Source organism: Cibotium barometz, chromosome 21 (genome assembly GCF_041138505.1).
Source record: "Cibotium barometz isolate CiBa-2024 chromosome 21, ASM4113850v1, whole genome shotgun sequence".
Classification (NCBI taxonomy): Eukaryota; Viridiplantae; Streptophyta; class Polypodiopsida; order Cyatheales; family Cibotiaceae; genus Cibotium; species Cibotium barometz.
In genome coordinates, this window is record NC_141066.1 from 49,244,507 (window position 1) to 49,261,225 (window position 16,719).

The following is a 16,719-nucleotide window of genomic DNA, read 5'->3' on the forward strand; positions in this document are numbered from 1 at the left end:
CAAGAGGGAACCCATATCCACGGCAATAGCACACTTCTGCAAGCAAGCCTTTGTGCCACTGATGATCTGAACACTCCACAACCAATGAAAAATATATTTAAGAGGGAAAAAAAAATTTGCTAAAGAAAGGCTTTAGTATTCTCAGTAAATGTAAAAATTTTGGCATATGTATGAAAACCAATATTTTCATTCCTCCTTTAATACACATGCTATTTTTTGTTGGAAACTTTTGAATTTTTGAAATGTAGAATGGGGATTTGTATAAATAGTTGTGAATGGAAACTTTCTAGAAATGGAGAAGTTTCAAAATGAAGGGTGTTAGAACCGAGAGACATCAGACAATGAACATCATGTTATGTAGCAAGAGGCTTTTACAATGGCAATATCAGCTAGCAAATGGTGTAGAACATGTGCCTGTGAATAGCTTAGATGATTAACAAGTGAATATGGGAGGGCCCCTTTTATAGTGATGCTGGGAAGTTGGCCAACTATTCCTAGGAGCTAGCCGATAGCCGACGACCTACTAAAAAGGAGATAAATGGATAAAACCTCATATATAGGTATTCCCCAAATACATTGAGATGCACAATTTCTAACAGTCCGAACAACTGATGTTAGAGGGCATGCAGTTGAACAAGTGATGTGAGAGGGCATGCAACCCGAGCAAGTGATGTGAGTGGGCATGCAACCCGAACAGATGTTATGAGAGGGCATGCAGTAAGAGATGAGGGCCATCTAGGTATGTTCCTGCTCCAAGAGTTCCATCCCGGTGACATCTCTGCCGTCTAGGTATGCTCTTGCTCCAAGAGTTCCATCCCAAGTGGAGGGTTTTGCATGGGAAAACAGCCCTAGATCTAGGCATTGCCGTCATCATAGATATGTCGAAGGAGATGACGAACAGGCGCGACGGGATACTCGGCACAACAAGAAGGCCAAAGAATTCAAGTCGGGGGACAAGGACATAAAGTTTGAGAGCTATAATGGAAAGTTGGACACAACGAAGGCACTTGCATTCATAAGGCCATTTGAAATAGTCTTGTGCACTAAGGATTTCACAAAGAAATCCATGCTCATGAATGTGGGAATGCATCTTAAAGAGTGATTGGTGGATGGCAACGAGGTCTTCCCCAAGACAGAGCATGGGAGCCTCTAGCTCCAAGAACTCAACTAATGTGCCAAAACTTACTCCAAACTAGAAAGTGCAAATAGGCAAGACATGTGGTAAGCTCAACTAGGAAGAGCATAACCAATATAAGAAGGAGGGGCGATAATTTGATTGTCCCACAATAGGGCATACTTCTAGGGCGTGCCTGAAGAAAACCCTTGCTCAGACCACACCACTAGCCTCGACTACGTCCATGGTGAGCCACGCTGGCTCCCAGTTGTCAGGATGTGGCAAACCCCGACCTCATAGTTCTTCAAACCCCACGGTTAGTGCCATTGTCAGTTGGGAGCTCCAAGATAAGTAGAAGGGCACCCAGGACCAAGAGTATGAGCACAATGAGTTGCTCAAGATCTTCAGCTGCATAGGTGGCCATAGAGTTTTTGTCTTGTTTGACAGCGGTAGCATGGAGGATGTGATCACGGAACAAGCTGCATGACGGACCCGCTTTCCTCTAACTTCAGTAGACAAACAGGTTGAGGGATTTACAACATGAATGACCATGAGCATCAAGTTTGAGGCTCATAGTGCTAAGTTAGTCATCCAGGGCACATAATTTGTGCGAGATTTTTTGGTTATTCCTCTTATTAGAGCATACATAATCTTAGGGATCCGGTGGTTTCACAAATTTCACCCTAATATTGACTGGGAACAACTCACTTTTCGGATTTTCTAGAATGTGTCCAAAGCGCAGGTCATCATTGAGTGTAAACTAGGATGGATCTTCCAGACTTTTCTCTAAACAAGTTGACAGTTAAGAGCAAGTTTTTGATGCCTCGGATTGACTATATCCTAGAGAGGCTGAATGGAGCCAAGGTGTTCTCGAAGCTTGACCTTACATCATCTGTCTTAGAGGGCCAACTTCCTCCTTGAAAATAGTAAAATCTCCCCCGTATCTCTTAATACACAGGCATCTGAATAGGTAGTGCTCCTTAGTCTCTAATCCTTGCCTCTCGGGGTATGCCCTCTGCTCTTACTAGATTCTATCTAAAGGCAGTAACAGCACACCCTTAGCTGACCGATGGCAATCCTCATTGCATGGGACAGGGGCAATCCTCATTGCATGGGACAGGTGCCTGTATAAGTATCCAGGTTTCTCAATGAAACCATCTTTTGAAAGTCTCAAAAAGTGTTCTTTGTAACACTGCAGCCCTTTGTGAAGCTCTGGCTAAGAACCCCATATCCTGCTTGTGTGAAGGCGAGCCAGGTCAAGACGGATGATGCGGTTGATCTCTTACAGGGAGAGATCCAAGAAAGTTTCATCTAGGCTATTCTCATAGACCATGTGAATCAAATCAACTGGTAATGTGGGAATGCCAACATGTAGCATGTCCCTCTTGTGCAAGCTACTAACAAGTGCCAACTGCGGTAGAGAGGGGGGAGGGGGAGGTTTTCTAATTATGAGATCCGAATTGAAAGGGTTGCTAGAGGGAAGGAGTTTCCACAGAACCCTAAGGCACATGCCTTTGTGGTTGCACCATAATCCCCATGACTGTATTAGATGTTTGTGTTTCTTGTGTATGAATAACTTAAATTTGAACTAAGAATGGCACCTTTGCCTTTGGCATCGATTTCAATATCCCACACTCAACAGCTGTGCTATTGATGAATAGGGGTCCCTGCATACCAAACATTCTTTACTTTCTACCCCGTGTAGCAAGCTGTAGTCTGTTTTGATTTCCAGTTTATCCTAATCATTTTTGTAGGCTTCGCTGAGCCCCCAGCACAAGGAGCCCACCTGGGTTTATTATGTATACTTCTGGCATCATTACTTTTTTGTATAATGTCATGTGAATGATTCTTTGCTTCTCAACGTCTTACCATGGGTTTGCAGGATAATCATTGCCATATTTACTGGTTTTGAAAGAGTGGCCGACACATTTGTATCATGGTATTTACTCATACTGAGATTTTTTGAATGTAGACTGGTGAAACTTTTATTAATCTGTGTTGCTTTTCTTACTGCAGGCTACCTTTCTATAGCGGGGGAAAGCTTGCATTCATAGTCTACCTGTGGCACCCTGATACAGAGGTAAACTCAGCAGTGTAAATGTTGCAACAATTGCCAATTGTCCTTTCAATGATGTTTTGCAAAGCCAAAACGCATAGATTATCTGCAGCATGGGTAGGGTAGAGTCATAGAGGATGGCTTGTACTGATATCTTCACAATGTAGAACACAGGATAGGGTGTGTTCACACGGTTTGGCAATAACACTAAGGGACAATGCCTAAGAAGCTTATGTTTGTGGGTGCTCTGGCAAACACCACAACCTCCTCTTGCCACGAGATCTAATGAGTGGGCATCCTACCTAATTGATCAAAGTATATCACTAAATATGCCAAATCCACCCACATTGCAACTTTGGAAAACAAGTTGAGTCCGATCCTTGAGAACCAAGAAGAAATCATCACCAAGGTGAAGAAAGAGGTGAAAGAGGAGGTAAAAGAAGACTGGCAGGAGACAGTATCCTACAAGCAGGGGGTCATGACAAAAATCAAGGAAACCAAACATGAATTTGTTTTGTGGAAGGGATTGGCTCATGCAACTCAAGTTATAAAGTGGAAATGGTCCGCAGTAAAGAAGTTGGAAGCAATCGGCAATCATGCAGTTCTCACCAAAGCCAATCAGGCGGACATTCTCAAGCAGTCAAAGAAGCTAAAGGGAACCAAGGTATAGATTGCAGATGAGCTTACCTGAGTACAACTAAAGCAAAAAGGTGTCGAACTCACTAAAGTTCAGAAGGCGTGCAAATGGACTGTTTTTCGTGATGGAAAAGTCCTTATCGAAAATTTTCGAAACCCAAAACTACCTATCTCACGACTGGCAGTTGCTGTCGACATAGCCTCACCACCAACATTAATCAACCAAAAAACTTGTACTATTGCAAATGAATATTACAATGACCTGGCACAATGGCCCTTACACACACATGAATCCGGCCACGTACTCGATCTCTGAGCTATCACACTCAAGAAAATGTGCACCTGACAACACACACGCACACTTATTCGCACATCCACATGCTCGCTCACACACTAATTTATGAACCTGACACTGAACTCGCAGCCAGTCACAATTTTAATGTAAGAGAAAAACATGACATAGGGTTAGCCAGCCCCGTACTTGAATACCTGTCGGCAATGCCTTATAAGCCATTAACCAGGGCCAGAACAGATCACCTAGCCATAGCTTCATAAAGCACAAAGCTAGAATGACACGAAGAGTGCTAATTATTCTCAGCCAAATCAGCCATGAATTATGAACTGATAACCAGGGCAAGAACTTCCAGCCATAGCTTTATAAAAGAGTTAGGCTTGAAAGGCACCAAGGGTGCTCATTTGCAAGCCCTGGTGTTCCATCCATTAATCAACTGTAAGGACAAGTGTAAGGATCCAGCCAACTGTCTGGGATCGCAAACTCCCTTAAAAATGCTTACCCAATGTTTTTCAATCAAGGACAACAGGGTCTAGAATGAAGTGTCCCTGAAGTTCGTTATTTGCAAACCCACACAATGAGGCCTAGTAGCTCATTTATCACCCAATGTGGCCACATTAAGGATGTGCCACACGGGCAACCTGTAAGTTCACACATTATAAAGTCTTTAGAGACTCTGCATCAGCCTGTCCTGATCCCACACTTTCATTTTGTTATCATTTTTATGTTGTTTGCTTTTGTACTAAAGATTATGATTATGGCCTGGCCTGATCTGTGTTTCAGGGGACCGAGTATGTGTACCAAACATACATAAAGCCACTTGTGTCCAAACATATACAAGTTGTGGATCTGAACTGGGTCCTTTGGAGGAATCAGGCATTGGAGATATCAACAATTTTCTGGAACAAGTTATTGTTTTACATGCAGCTGAAGTTTTCTGAACTAATACATCAAAACTCTGTACAGTCGCCACCTGCAGCTTCTCAACCTGTTCTGGTAGGTGTTAACGGCTCTAACTTTGTTAAATATTGAAGCATATAATACGCATGCATATTGGAATACAGAACAGAGAGTCTGTACAGACATAAACATACACCCATGAACCTGCCCCGTCCCTCATGGGTGGAGGATCTCACCGTTCAACCCTTGCCAATTCGATGGCAGGAATCTTTAAAGAATCCCCAAATGGACTGGTATTATCTACAATATTCATGTAGAACCTACATTATGTTCTGTTTTCAGGCTGGCTCGCAGATCTACCCATCCATTCCTAGTTCTCTGTACTGGGGAAAAATGCCTCATCAGCAAGAACAACTTTCAGGTTATCAGCTGCCAGTAGCACCTTTTGCAAATCTGCATCGTGGGCAGCACCACCAACCACAACTTTCAGGTTATCAGCAGTCACTAGCACAAGCTACAAAGCTGCCTCTTGGGCAGCACCTGCGATCACCACAACTTTCAGGTCATCAGCCATCACCAGCACAGTCTCCTCAAAGAGCACAATCGATCGTGGCAGCATCAGCACCTTCAGTTGCTGAGGAAAAGGAAGAAACTGATTTCGAGTTGCTTCATACCAATGAGATTCCAGCATTTGTGTCAAGTGGTACAGCAGACTCCAACAAAAGCAGCAACCATGCGCAAGGGACTCGATTTAGGTGGTGGAGGCAGCAGTCTGGCACTCAGCATTAAAAGGCAGTCTTCACACTGACTTATCTTCAATCGTTTGGCATCTGGAGTAGTTTTGAGGGAACAGCGGACCCATCCGATCATACATGAAATATGTGCAATTATATAAAGAATACAGGCTTCAAGTTCTTTTGATTAGTATGTGAGGTGCTATCTCAAGGACTCTCAAGAGGACTGTATAGACAAGCTCTTGCAATCTCTGCCGCCGGTTTTATCTAAACACTGTTTTCCAATGTACATATCCAGATGGTGGTGCAATAAAGGATCTAGATATTCTTCAAAAACCTGTACAATAAAGGACCTAGATATATAGCAGAAAATTAAAGCTTTGATTTATGTATGCAACTGTGGCAATTACATGATTGCCGAATACAGCAGCGTTATTCCATGTGGACTCGTTGCAGCCAGCTGTTGAAACCAGTGAATTTAAGATGCCTAGAGACATCGTTGCAACATTTAGACCTTTATTTGGATGCCTGAATCAGAATATGATCACCTGCAATATGTGCAAATTTGTTTTTCTAATCAACATTTTGACATGTTTGGTGGCTATTCTTATCTGATTGTTTATGGCATTGAGGTTCTTTTTTTAAAAGCTTCATCAACCCATAGCAGACATTCATATGCTTAATTTCTGCTAACACTAAATTTTGTGCTTTCTGAATCTACCTCTGAACTCATGCAGTCTCAGGAGCAGCCAGCTGTTGAAACCAGTGAATTTAAGATGCCTAGAGACATGGTTGCAACATTTAGACCTTTATTTGGATGCTGAATCAGAATATGATATCACCTGTAATAAGTGCAAATTTGTTTTTCTAATCAACATTTTGACATATTTGGTGGCTATTCTTATCTGATTGTTTATGGCATTGAGGTTCTTTTTTTAAAAGCTTCATCAACCCATAGCAGACATTCATATGCTTAATTTCTGCTAACACTAAATTTTGTGCTTTCTGAATCTCTCTGAACTCATGCAGTCTCAGGTCCCCTTTGACCGAGGGGCTGATATAGCGATGCCATGGGGAGCTCAGATTAGGAGCCCCCGATAAAATTTTAAGCCCTCCCCTCCCCCCAAAATATGGGTTTTGGTGGTTTTGTGGGGTTAAGTGGAGTTGGGTGTTGAGCCTTCACACGTCCGAACACTTGCGCATGTATGAGTGCCCAATAAGGAAACAAATATTTAGTGTCTTCAAATATGGACCTTTTAAGAAAAAAAATGTGGTGCACCAAACACCATCATTTGATCACTCTAATCACAGTGTCCACTCTCTCCATAGCTTAGAGTCATGTTCTGCATGGGGAGGAAGCACTTCCATTTTTCATGTGGTCCACAATCTCTCTTAGTGTCCAAAATAATTATTGGGACATGCATAAACTATAGCAATATCTAGCTTTGTACACAGTTTCTCGTGAGTTGGGACTTCCAAAGTCCGCACTGTCCCGCACATGTATGCCATGTCCAATGTATCTTAGACTCATGGCATCTTGGCCACAACTTTAGTATGATCTACATTAATCCCCCAATACACTTCACCTGCATCCTGTACCTCAAGGCATGCAGACAAATTCCTTTTTGAGTAATAATCTACTGTCTCTCCAAAGTATGCAAGACACTACAAGAGACACAAAATGGTGGAGAGAGTAATTCTTTACCATCACCCCCCCAAAACATATGCATTGTACCTTTTATGCAGTTTTTTCCTGCAAGAATAGGTCCTGGAATTAGTAGAGAAATCAAAAGCAAGCAGACGACCACCTCATGAGGCTATGATACAATGAAGAAAACGAGGAGGGGAGCTCCCTTCATGGCCGGCCTATTTTAGAGAGGATACATCGAAGGGCATTAGGGGCCTGGAATGTCTGGTCCTGTTCCCCCTTGCGCCCAGATTTAGCACCTCATTTGCAACTTGGCCAAGGTATGCCAGCCAGAATGGTCCGTGGTTTGTTGTGGTCTTCTAGTTTGTAAGAGCAACCGAATCTCTTGTCAGCCCAAGGATGTCAGTTCATCATCGGCTAGCACCAACACGAGGCGCACTCACCTGCACACAGCAAGTTATCAACGGGGATTCTCAAGCACGCAAGTTACCTTCCCCTTAAAGTGCCAAGCTAGGGAAATGAGAGAACAAACGGGGCACCTTTAAACTTTAAAGTTTACACCCTATCCAGAGAGCCGCATATTTTGTAAATCAAAAGTGAACTCCCCCTGCCCTTTTAATTACCGAATTTGCTTGGAGATTGAATGTAAGTGTGACATCCACGTGATGCCATCTACATTTAGAGCACACACATCCATACAGCATACAAGGAAAGCAATAGGTGGCTCACCTCCCGAGCATAGACTTGCTGCTCTCAACCACCCTCGAACTTGAGAGAGATAAGACATGCACCACCATACCGTGAGGCCTTCATATCACTAGACCACCTTTGTGGTCAGATTACCACTGTGCATCGCATGGTACTGGCCTACAAAGCTCACCAATCCAAGGTCCAACTCAAGGGCTAGTATAGATCCACACCTACACAAGGTTGGTTCAACACTTTAAGTTATGATCCCACCCCTTGCTAATATGGAACTAGGGTACTATTTTTATCCATACACATATCAGATAATTCTCTCTCTCTCTCTCTCTCTCTCTCTCTCTCTCTCTCTCTCTCTCAATAGCCAATTTCTTATATGTGTGACACTTGCTTAGCCCACAGAGCATCAAGTCATGCCCATAATGTAACATACATCTCTACTTAAGAGCTCACCTCCATAAGGATGAAGCTAACTGGATAGATTCTTTTCATATATCCCACCATGACATGTTCAAGACCCTAGGTTCATAGTTGACCTTTGCAAATGAGGGGAGATTGTGCAAAAGTACGTATACCTTGGACCAAGTTTTGCACAAATGGGCTCTCTATGTGTGTGTTGATATGTATCTCTTAACCACAATGTTCCAAACTTGACTATGCAACCATAACTTGCAGTTACTTAGTTCCATCACATCACAAAAAGTAAAATTTCAATAATTTGCAAGTCATACAAGTTCTCTAACTTGGTGACAACTTTGAACAATCTGTAGCTTGGAAAAACTGTAATCTCAATGCCTAGCCCAAATATTCTTGCGTTCTTGTTTAGTAATCCTTAAGTCAATTATCCAAGGTCAACTACAAATTTTAGAGTCTCACACTCAAATCTATGTGCATATGCCCTTTAATACTATTGTGCAGAGCTCCACGACAGCTCCCTCCTTGTTGGTGGTGTCATGTAATTACACATGAATGATCCAACCATCTTTTCTTGGTAATTAGGAATTGGGAGTCTTTTCATTCAATCCCAAAGAAGTCGAGATAAAGAATTCAAAGTTTTGAAACATTTCAAACAAGCCAAACCCTATCTAGTTCTCAATGGCGGGTTAGAGCAACTAGTATAGTTTCCTTATAAGAATGAGAAGCATCAACATCCAAGTCGCACAAGAGAACACTACCATAATAGGTCTATGTTTTAATGGTTATGTTTACTAGTGCCACGAGCTAAAGAACTTCATTGGGGTAGGTACCACTCCTAAATTTTCTTACAACAGGAAACCCATGTCCAACTCATAGTCAGATCACCACCATGTGTGTCCCATACGATGAATGGTACTAGTCTAAAAAACTTAGCAGCCAAAGACCCACCTCAAGGACTAATCTCAATTGAGACCCAAACAAGGTTGCCCACACAAGGTTGGCTTAACGCATTATGAGACCACGCCTTGCTTATAGGACCAAGGTGCTATTTTTGGCCATACACATATGGGATGATTATATAGCTCTCTTGATAGCCAACTCCTTATATGTATGACACTCTCTTGGCCCATAGCATCAACCCATGGTCATATGTTGGTGAGAAAATGTGAAAAAGGGTAGAGAATCTAGCTCTCTTGATAGCCAACTCCTTATATGTATGACACTCTCTTGGCCCATAGCATCAACCCATGGTCATATGTTGGTGAGAAAATGTGAAAAAGGGTAGAGAATCTTTATGTAATGGATGTAATTAGAATGAATTCACGAGTCTTGGGCCTTAGGTCTTGGCCACATGGGTGGTCATATGTTGGTGAGAAAATGTGAAAAGGGTAGAGATTCTTTATGTAATTAGAATGATTCGTGGGTCTTGGCCACATGGGTGGTACAAGTGTGGCAATATTACATGGGTGGTACATGAGCCTTGGGTCTTGGTCGCATGGATGATATAGGTAAGCATGCTAAATGTCACTGGAAATGATGCATGAGATGATTTTTTGAGCTATAAAATGATCTACTCATTTACTCATTGTGAGAATTTGCAATAAAATTAGTTTTGATGCTTTCAGATTATCCTTGTTTATTAGCTTATCATAGTGCTAATCTCTAATCATGAGATTAGTTCTTTGTGTTATGGTCCTTCTTAGTTGGATTTCAAAAACTCTCTTGGGCTGATGTAAGGGAAAGGTCCAAAACTTTGGAACACTTCAAGGATTTTAGATGGATAGAGATGCTTTGGATTTTTTGGAGAGGTTAAAACCAATGTATGTCTCTCTTAGATTTTGAATATAGAAATTTCCACTTGCTATGATCCTCCATAGCCATGCCTAGATCCATGACATTTAACATGATATTAGAGCCATGGCTATGCATAGGGTTATGGTGGATTGATTAGCTTATGTAGAAGTAACATCAGTCTAAGTAGCAACTTTACTAGCTCTTCAGTAGCAAAAGGTAATCTCTTTGATATAGGATCACACCATTCTTCCTATGTTCAACAATAAAGTATAGGTCTACCACCAACGACGACAAGTGTGCTCATAAGCATTTAAGCAATCTTCACTAAGCTCACCTAGTTCATTCTAGGGAGCTTTGGTTCTATTTTTCCAAGGCAGCATATCACATAAGTTCAGCTAGTTACACTCTTGCCATCAACAAGGTCAACAATTCTCACATCAAGAAGCCAACTCTTTGTAAGATTGAAGACTCCAACTTGCATGTCCATCAAGCTCAAGCAATAGCAATAAGCCAAGGTGGTGTGGTTGGTGGTGTTGCTAATTGGTGTCGAAGGCATATCACATAAGTTTAGCTAGTGACACTCTTGCCATCAAAAAGGTCAACAATTCTCACATTCAAGAAGCCAACTCTTTGTAAGGTTGAAGACTCCAACTTGCATGTCCACGATCAAGCTCAAGCAACAAACAATAAGCCAGGGGTGGTGTGGTCTCGGTGGTGTTGCTGATTGTTGGTGGTGTCGATGTCGCGGTGGAGGTTTTGGAGAGCCTAGTTGCTTAGATTTGGGATGCCAGTGATGAGATTTTGGAGAGGCCGGTTACTTGGCTTCGGGATGCCAGTGGTGGGAGGTTGGGGAAGAGTTGAAGGTACCATCATTGCAAAATGATATAGAAGAGAGTCAATATTGTGTGAGCATGAGTAGTCATTATCTGTGAAAGTTAAGAAAATGTCACGTTCTCTATACACGCACACACACTCTGTTCTTTTCTATTCATAAAAGAAGATAAGCATGTAACCACAAGTGAGCGCATTTAATAGTTTAACACATTAGGAAACATATCTTTTGCTCTCTTTGTCACATACACACACCCTTCCTTTATGTCACAAGCATGCATGCACTCGACTTTCTCACTTCCATACCCATGCACACATACACATGCATGTACATAAAAGAAAATAAGCATGGACTCACGATTCATTGCATTTAATGGGGGGTAAAAACACTAGGAGGAACCAGATCTTTCCCTCTTGCTTTAACACACACGTACACGCTCTCATCGCTCTCTCACAAACCACATAACATCTCTCTCCTAAGTCTCTCTCTCATTGTCACACACACATATACACTTGGCTTTCTTATCTTTCTCTCTTACACACATATGTGCTTTCAACCCTCTTCCCTTGATGCGAAGAAGCAATAGCTTGCTCTATTAAGTTTCTACTGAGCTTCCGTTGTCCTTGCTCATCAATGACTCGCAATCTTGAAGTCCATTAATACCTTTTCTTCTTTGTAGTAATTGGGACAATGTCTTCTAATAAATTCCTAAATTGGGATATGGAGTACATCCAGCCAGGCCGCGATCTTGCCTCCAAGTCTTTGCCTTTCTATCATGTCCAGAGGTGGGGGTAGGGTATGGACGTGATGGGATGAGAGATGTTCAAGAAATGTAATAAGTAGCTTGATAGAGTTATTGAAGGGTAAAGAGGTGAGTGAGCTAGGATTTGACATAAGATCATAAATCATTGCATGGTAATGGGCTGTGGGTACGTGGCCGTCAACAGCGGTAATCAAGTGGGTGTAGGGGTGTGCGTGGGTGCGTGCATGTAGGGAGTCTGATAGCTCACATGGCAGAATGGGGATACAGTGTATGGGGGACTGAGGGGGATCAAGAAGCCCAAAGTTGGGGTGACTGGGCGCTGAAGACTTCATGAAATGAAGAGGGCTCACGAGGAAGTAGAGGAGGAGACTCAGGAGAAGAAGAGACTGCGGGCAGACAAACTGGGTAACAAACAGGCTACACCCCTCGCTAGTACAACCATTGGCCCCCAACGTCTCTATAGCCCTGGTAAAGAAGCAGGTGAATCTGTTCTCCTTCTGTGCAATATTATTTTATTTTGTTCTGGTAGGCCCCCTTCCAAAGCTAAACTTGGCAAATGGCTAGATGATATGTTGCATGAAAAGGTGGTGCTGCAAACTTTTTATCTGGGGAGGAAAGAATTCTTTAACATCCTTTTCTCTAAAGGATAGGCTGTCTCTGATATTTTCTCCAAAGATCCTCTAATTATGGGCCCCAAGCTGGTTCATGCAATTCCATTCGCTCCCCTTTTTTATGTTAACCGTAGTTTTAAAAAAAACTTTTCCTCTCTGGGTTGTGGAACTAGTAGGTCTCCCCCCACTCCGACCGGCTTTGGGGGAGCTAGCAAAATCATTGGGCCCACCTCTGTTTATCCCTAAGGTGGAGGATTCCGACCGCCATGTGAACAATATCTGCATATCCTGGGAACACTAAGTTCAAAACTCCGAAAACCCTAGAGGTAGATCTTGGGGATCTTGGCAAAATTGATCTAGCCCTTAAGTTTGGTCCTTTTCTTGAAGCTTGCTTTAACTGTGGGGATCTTGGGCACATAGCCAGGTTCTGTGATGCTCAATCTAAAAATAAAGAGAGGGAAGATACTAAGGAGGATATGGACCTTGAGGGAGAGAAGGGACTGAATAATGCAAAAAGGAAGTTAGCAAGGCCAAAGATGACAAGCGGAAAGGTGTACAGGATCCACAAGGAAGTAGGGGTATAGAAGAGGGTCGGACTAAAGTGGCTGAAAAACCCTGAAGTAAAACCAACCTTAGAATAACCAAAGAAGAAGCTAGAAGACCACAAAATAAATCTCCTGAAAAGGGGAAGGGCAACTGCCACAAGAAGATGGTCCCAGAACCCTGATCCTGATCAGGAAGATAGTCAAGAGATGGATATGGTCCCTGATATAGCTCTTCAATGATCAACAAGGCTGAGATAAGGGGATGTACATGGAATGTAAAAGGCATTAAGGATAAAAAGAAAAATGCTACTTTTTGGAGTCTAGTGAAAGAGTGGAAGTTGTCCTTGTTGGCCATCTAGAAGCATAATATTTTTGGTGGAAAAGGGAACATAAGGGAGATATTTAAGGATTGGGTAGTGTATTATGCGGGTTTTGATAAAGGATATAGCGGGGTTATGACCATCATAAAGGAATCTATGAAACCCTACCTTATTGCTAACCACCCTAACGGTAGAGCGTTGGTTGTAGAATTCCAGGTTGAGGGAGAGAGATTTTGGGTTATTAATATCTATGGAGCTCATAATTACAAAGAAAGGGGAAGGATATGGGACTGGCTTTGTGGTCTTAACATGAAATGTCCCAAGATTCTTATGGGGGATTTTAATATGGTGGAGACACTAGCTGATAGATGTGGAGGAAGCACCATTCGAATGGGGCAAGAAAAAAAGAAATGGGGGGAACCTAGAGGCAAGTTGGGTATGGTAGATGGTTGGAGTCTTGGGGAATGTACTGAAGAAGCTATCAATAGACTAAGGAGAAGAGGCATTGGGGAAGGAGCCTGGAGGGCTTTTGCTATTGAAATGCAAGGATTCATAAGGAGAATAGGAAAATTGAGAGCTTATGAGAGGAAAGAGAAAAGGAAAAAGTGGAGTGATCAATTAGAAGCATTGCAAAGGAAAAGACACCTAGGGAAACTCTCAGATGAAGAAATTAGCCTATACACAAGTTGTCAAACTAAGCCTCAAGAGGATGACAAACTGACAATGTACAGGTTGGGTGATATCAAAAGGAATTCCTTTTTCTCCAAAAAGAGACCTGATAGACATTTATTTATGCTAACCCAAGAGGGGGACAACATGGAGATAGTTGGGATTATTAGGGATGAAAATGGGGTAGTGATTCAGGATATAGAGGAAGCCAAGAAATGGGTAGATTATCTAGGTGCCACTTTGAGTCTCAAGGAAGGTGATTCCAGATATAGATATAGTGTAGAAAGCAACATGCTTAAATTGATTAAGCAAAGTATAGATGCAGGAGAGGCCAACTGGCTAGAAAGGAATATAGAACAAGATGAGTGCTGGGTAACTATTACTAAACTGGGCAAGGAAAAGTCTCCAGGGTGGGATGGTCTTTCTGTAGAATTTTTCATCTCATTTGGCCCTTTATGAAGGATGGAAAATGTGCAGCCATGCTTTTAGCTATGGGATTTTGGATAAAGACTTGAAGGAGGGGGTGGTGAAACTCATCCCTAAACAAGTTGCTTGCTGTAAGTTTAATCATTGGAGACCCATTACCCTCTTAACAGTGGTATATAAAATCCTGGCTAAAGTCATTGAAACTTGAAGGAGGGGGTGGTGAAACTCATCCCTAAACAAGTTGCTTGCTGTAAGTTTAATCATTGGAGACCCATTACCCTCTTAACAGTGGTATATAAAATCCTGGCTAAAGTCATAGCTTTAAGGATTACCCCAGTGATTCAAAAGGTGATATCTAGGAAACAACATGGGTTTATAAAGGGTAGATCCATTTATGACAACATTTTGGTTGCTATGGTAGGAAAAGATGTAGCTATAAGAACTAATCAGAAATGCATTATGCTTCAGCTAGATTTGGAAAAAGCCTATGATAGGATTCATTGGTCTTGTGTGGCAAGAGTCATGGAGAAATTGGGATTTGGCCTTCTTGCATATTCACTCTATCTTTGGGAGGCTACTCTAGTCTTCTTCTAAATGGTAGGATAGTTGGGGGATTTCAAATTAGAAGATCTGTTAGACAAGGATATCCTTTAGCCCCTCTTCTTTTTGCCATTGCCTCCCATCCCCTAATAGTTACCCTAGAAGAGGCCAGTGGAGAAAGGTTGGGTCACTGGTCTTAAATTAAAAAATGGGGAGCAACTCATCATCCAATGTTCTACTGAACTCTGTGCTTTTCCTTAGAGTGGATGGTGATAACATGAGACAGGCCTTATCTATTGTTCAAGAGTTTACTGATGCCTCTAGGTCCAAGTGTAATATCCAGAAAACTAAGATGATCAGCCTAACAGAGGATAATGACTTTGATATACATAGATGGGGGAGAGCTAAAGGTGGGTTGAAGTTGTGGGACCACCAAATTCCAAGGTTGAAGAAGGAGTTGCATGTGACTCTTGTACGACCATCCCACTGTAATAGATGTATTCCATTTTTCACACAGAAACCTACAAATTGAGGAGTTTGTGATCTTAAGGGGAGCAGAGGAAAACAACTTGTTTCTCCAATCGAGTCCCATCCACATCCCTCTCGGATATACATGAGAATATTTAATAATCTCTCTTAACATTCTGGCACAGACTTCTTCTTGAGATAAGCATTTGGGTAAGAATAAAACAATTTTGGCAGAAAAGTGAGTGGGAAGATGCAGAATACCCCAACCCCCATCAGCTTTAGGTAAGCTTGTTTTATCCCATGCTAACCAAGCAGCTACCTTCTTTGCATTGGCTTTATTTCTCCAAAGGAAGTCTCTAATGGGGCTAATAATCATCTTCCATTGAGCTTTTCCAAAGTTAACCACCACTAGAGCCAAGAACATGATGTAAGCATTCAGAACTGTGTTGCAGATAGCAAGTCTATCATGAAAAGGGATGGTACTCCCAGATGTCTAACAACCTGACCCCTCCTAATCACCTCCATCAATGTGGCAAATAATTTGAACAAAAAAGGGCTAAGAATTATGGTAGATTGCTGGGATTGGATCCTAGCTGGCTGGAAAGAACTTGATCAGTTAGTCACTCAATTTGGATTAAAGCCTAGACAAAGAAATCTAGTCAATCAAATTTTGGGGGAGCTTCAGAAAGGTTGGGTTTCCACTACATTGGATGACTCTTGCTGGCTCAAAGATTGGAGGTGGTTCAATGGGGTTAAGCTACATAAAGATTCAGCCAAAGCCTTATATACAGAATTGAGAAAAAGAAATTTTAATGTGGTATACTGCAACAAAGCTTTGAAGGTAAAATGGAAGACTGGAACTTGGAGAAAGAGATGGAGGCTTATTTGGGAGTCCAACCTGCCCTTGAAGTTTTGGGCCTTTCTGTGGAGAGTATGTTTAGTGGCTTTACCAGTTGGATCCAAGCTTTTACAAAAGAGCTTTACTTCAGGCTACTACCTAAGGTACAGGACAGCCTTAGAAGATGGGAAACATTTATTTTGGGGGTGTCCAACCATTAGGGAATTTTGGGCTAAGATTGAGAAATGGGTGGCTATAACTTTGGAAATTCAGGGACTGTGGGGGGATTGGGTCTTGGGAAAGGGGGTAGAATCTAAAGAGGTTACTAACTGGCTATTGAACATTATCAGATATGGTTGCCTTTGGGAGATCTAGATATCTAGAAATAATTTAGTATTTCATAATGGGTGGGGA

At 42.0% G+C, this 16,719-nt stretch overlaps 1 protein-coding gene across 2 annotated transcripts in view; it reads left to right on the forward strand.

Annotated features, from left to right (window-relative positions):
• LOC147627296 (HVA22-like protein i) overlaps positions 1-6,336 on the forward strand; it is a 33,922-nt gene extending 27,586 nt beyond the window's left edge. Inside the window, exons 3-6 of one of the 2 annotated variants that reach the window (XM_086815932.1) lie at positions 2,997-3,053; positions 3,131-3,194; positions 4,882-5,094; positions 5,341-6,336. In XM_086815932.1, the coding sequence (XP_086672058.1) occupies positions 2,997-3,053; positions 3,131-3,194; positions 4,882-5,094; positions 5,341-5,787 (781 nt within the window). In that variant the 3' untranslated portion in view covers positions 5,788-6,336. The remainder of the gene's footprint in view (positions 1-2,996; positions 3,054-3,130; positions 3,195-4,881; positions 5,095-5,340) is intronic. The other variant, XM_086815933.1, reaches the window with a different exon arrangement.
• Positions 6,337-16,719: the final 10,383 nt, after the last annotated feature.